This window comes from Corvus brachyrhynchos, unplaced genomic scaffold (assembly GCF_000691975.1).
Source record: "Corvus brachyrhynchos isolate BGI_N302 unplaced genomic scaffold, ASM69197v1 scaffold80, whole genome shotgun sequence".
Taxonomy (NCBI): Eukaryota; Metazoa; Chordata; class Aves; order Passeriformes; family Corvidae; genus Corvus; species Corvus brachyrhynchos.
The window spans coordinates 14,353,133-14,356,017 of record NW_008236769.1 but is presented as its reverse complement, the minus strand read 5'-3'; the positions used below and the strand labels follow the sequence as shown (position 1 = coordinate 14,356,017).

General features: G+C 41.9%; 1 protein-coding gene across 1 annotated transcript in view; it reads left to right on the top strand.

The window, feature by feature from the left end:
* The window catches only part of POLR1A (RNA polymerase I subunit A), a 29,803-nt gene extending 28,718 nt beyond the window's left edge, over positions 1 to 1,085 (top strand). The window contains exon 34 of the mRNA XM_017727775.1: positions 99 to 1,085. Within this exon, the coding sequence (XP_017583264.1) occupies positions 99 to 199 (101 nt within the window). The 3' untranslated portion in view covers positions 200 to 1,085. The remainder of the gene's footprint in view (positions 1 to 98) is intronic.
* Positions 1,086 to 2,885: the final 1,800 nt, after the last annotated feature.

Here is a 2,885-nt window from a genome sequence, read left to right as displayed (position 1 = left end):
TGAACCGGATGGCTTCTTGCACATCAACCAAAATGGTTTCTTTTCAGCACGAACCTTTGGGGACCTCCTAATAGGATTTTGTTTGAATTCTGTTGCAGGTGCCCATGATGAGCTGCGATCCCCTTCGGCCTGCCTGGTGGTTGGAAAAGTTGTCAAAGGAGGGACTGGCTTGTTTGACCTCAAGCAGCCCCTGACGTAGTGTTTGGGTGGTAACTTAAGGATTCTGATTTAAATGTTCATCATAAGAGCTGCATGTGCTCTGCAGCTACACAATGATGGCACATGCTGTGTCTTCAGACATCTTCCCTGTGCCAGTAGGTTTGTTAATCTGGATACCCAGGCAGCCTTATCTATTTAATGAGTATAGGAGCTAGCTTTTGATCCCAAGAAACACTTACTTACTGTTCATCAATGTAAAAAATGAGGTAATTTGTTTACATAGAATAAAATGCAGGAGTCAGTCTGGGTCTCTGGTTGTGCAGCAGTTCTGGCAGGCAGAAGTGAAAGCAGAATCTGTTTAATGCTGTTTGATTTTTGTGGGGCAGAATCCCATCAGGGTGGGTAGTGCCAGCTGCCATGTGGACAAATTTCCAGTGCTGGAAACAACATTCCAAACTGGCAGGTGTAGCTGGCACCGCTGTGCTGAACCTTCAACACTGCATTGGAGCATCTATGCTCAAGGCATTTCTTCTTCTTTTGCTGCACTTGGGTGCACTGCCATGACTTGCATAAGCTTTAGAGGATGCATTTTCCTATTCTGCTACTTCATTATTAAGAATAATGTGTCTGTGACACAGTTGTTAAATGTCTTTTAGCTGAAGAGTGGAATTCAGAGTTTTCATGGTTTTTGTAGGCATTTTCCAATGCTTTTTTATCTTCTTTAGGTAGAACAGATCTCACAAACTGAGAGACTTGACTTTTGCTAAAGATTTATTCTTTAAATGCCAACATGGGCTGCTGTAGGAGTGACTACGCAAAAGACTCCTGTAAGAGTTACCAAAACAGAGATTGTAAACTATTTTTGCTTAAATATTCTGTATCAAAGAGGATATTTAATAAAAGACATTGCAAAGAAATATTCTGAATGCCCTATTATGTGGTTGTATTACCAAGGGGAGTTCACTTTTGACTCTGATGGCTGTTAAAATCATGTGGCCCAGGGCCATTTGCCACTTCTCTGAAATCAGACTCGTTTATACATTTGATTTTAATCAGGATGCACTGCACACAAGTAGTTAAAGCTCTGTGGAGTTTGCTCACTACCATCTAGGCAAGTTTTCTAACAGATCTCAGTGCCAGATCATTCTCACAGGTACCTCTGCACCAGTGCAAAAGTGCCAGAGCAGAGAAGGGCTGCTTCCAGTGGGGCTGCACTGATGGGGGATCAGATCAGATAGTGGGAGATGTTGATTTGGGATTGTGAAAGAGCATCTGTGGAGCCTCCTGACTGAGCCTGTTCTCAGCCTCAGCCCCTTAAAATGGTGTCACATGTCCTGCCAATTGCACTGAAGCTTAACAAATGCATTAACTTAGCAGGTGTCCAGTTTCACTTCAAATCTCTGTAAAAGATTTCCTTGTTTCTTTCTCCAGTCTTAGCACCTGCTTTGTAGTTGTTAAAAACATGTCATTCAGCAAAGAATCATGAGAGACTCAGTTTGGTACAGTTTGGCAAGCAGATGGGAAAGAACAGACATTGTACAAAAAGGCTTCTACTTGAAGGTTACATCTGTACTGCTACAGACAGTTTGGTGAGAGAGATCCCCAAGAGGTGTTCACAGTCCTGCAGTAAAGAGGAACTATGACATTTCCTATCTGGAGATGTGGCATCCTTTTGGTGCTCAAGAGTTTGATCTAAATGATTCATTCAAGTGGTTAGTCAGTGCTGCTCCCAGGTTATTTAGCACTGATGATTTTTAACTAGAGCCATTTGGAAAATGGCTCATCAGGCTATGGCAGGATGATCCAGCTTTCCCTTTCCGTGTTGAGTTGCCTTTGAAATTTTGGCACAGACCAGGATCCAAATCCTGATTCTGATTGTACTGAAGGAATTGGCACTGTAGGAAAGTCTCAAACACAATATCTTAGCTAGAGAAAGGAAGTAGGTGGCTGTCCCTGTTCATGGACGAAAGTGATAGGGGAGAAACACGACCTCCGATGAGAGGCCGTATCTCCAAGGCTGGAGAAAGGTAAGTATTTTGGCATATAAATGGGCTTATTTTATACTGTGAAGGAGGGGCAGCTGAGGTAGCAATTTCTCTTAATCCCTGGTGTGAGCTGGTTGGCTTGGGGATCATCTAAATTGCCCTTTCTGAGAAAGGAATTTTGGTTTGCTTAGAATTCACGTGTGTGCAGAAAACTGAGGTAGAAAAAAGTCCTGTTTCATGTAGTTAGAAAACTTTACTTTCTTTTCACATCCCATGAACCTCTATGCATCTAGATCTTTTATTTTAATGTGTCTTTACCTTGCACTCATTGCTCTTGCTGTACAGTGGTTTTTGAGGAAGTGTGAGCTACCTACCCCCAAACGCTGTGTGGAAAAAAGCTGCAGTAACAGGTGGCCTAGTGGAAGGTGTCCCTGCCCACAACAAAGCGTTGGAATTACATGAGCTTTAAGGTTTCTTGCAACCCAAACCATTCTGTGGTTCCCACCCACTTGCTGATCCAGATTTTTTACCTTTAAAACAAGGATAACAAATCTTTTCAGTGTGTTGGTAACAGTGAATCAGCTTCTATTTGCACAGCAGTTGGAATATCAGCTATGTTCAATTTCAATAAATCATAATAGAAGGCTTGTTTTTCTCAGTAAATGAAAAAAATCCTAAATTGGGCAATGAGAATGGATATGAATAGGAATTAGTTCTTCTTTCATCTGAAAAGCAAAGCTA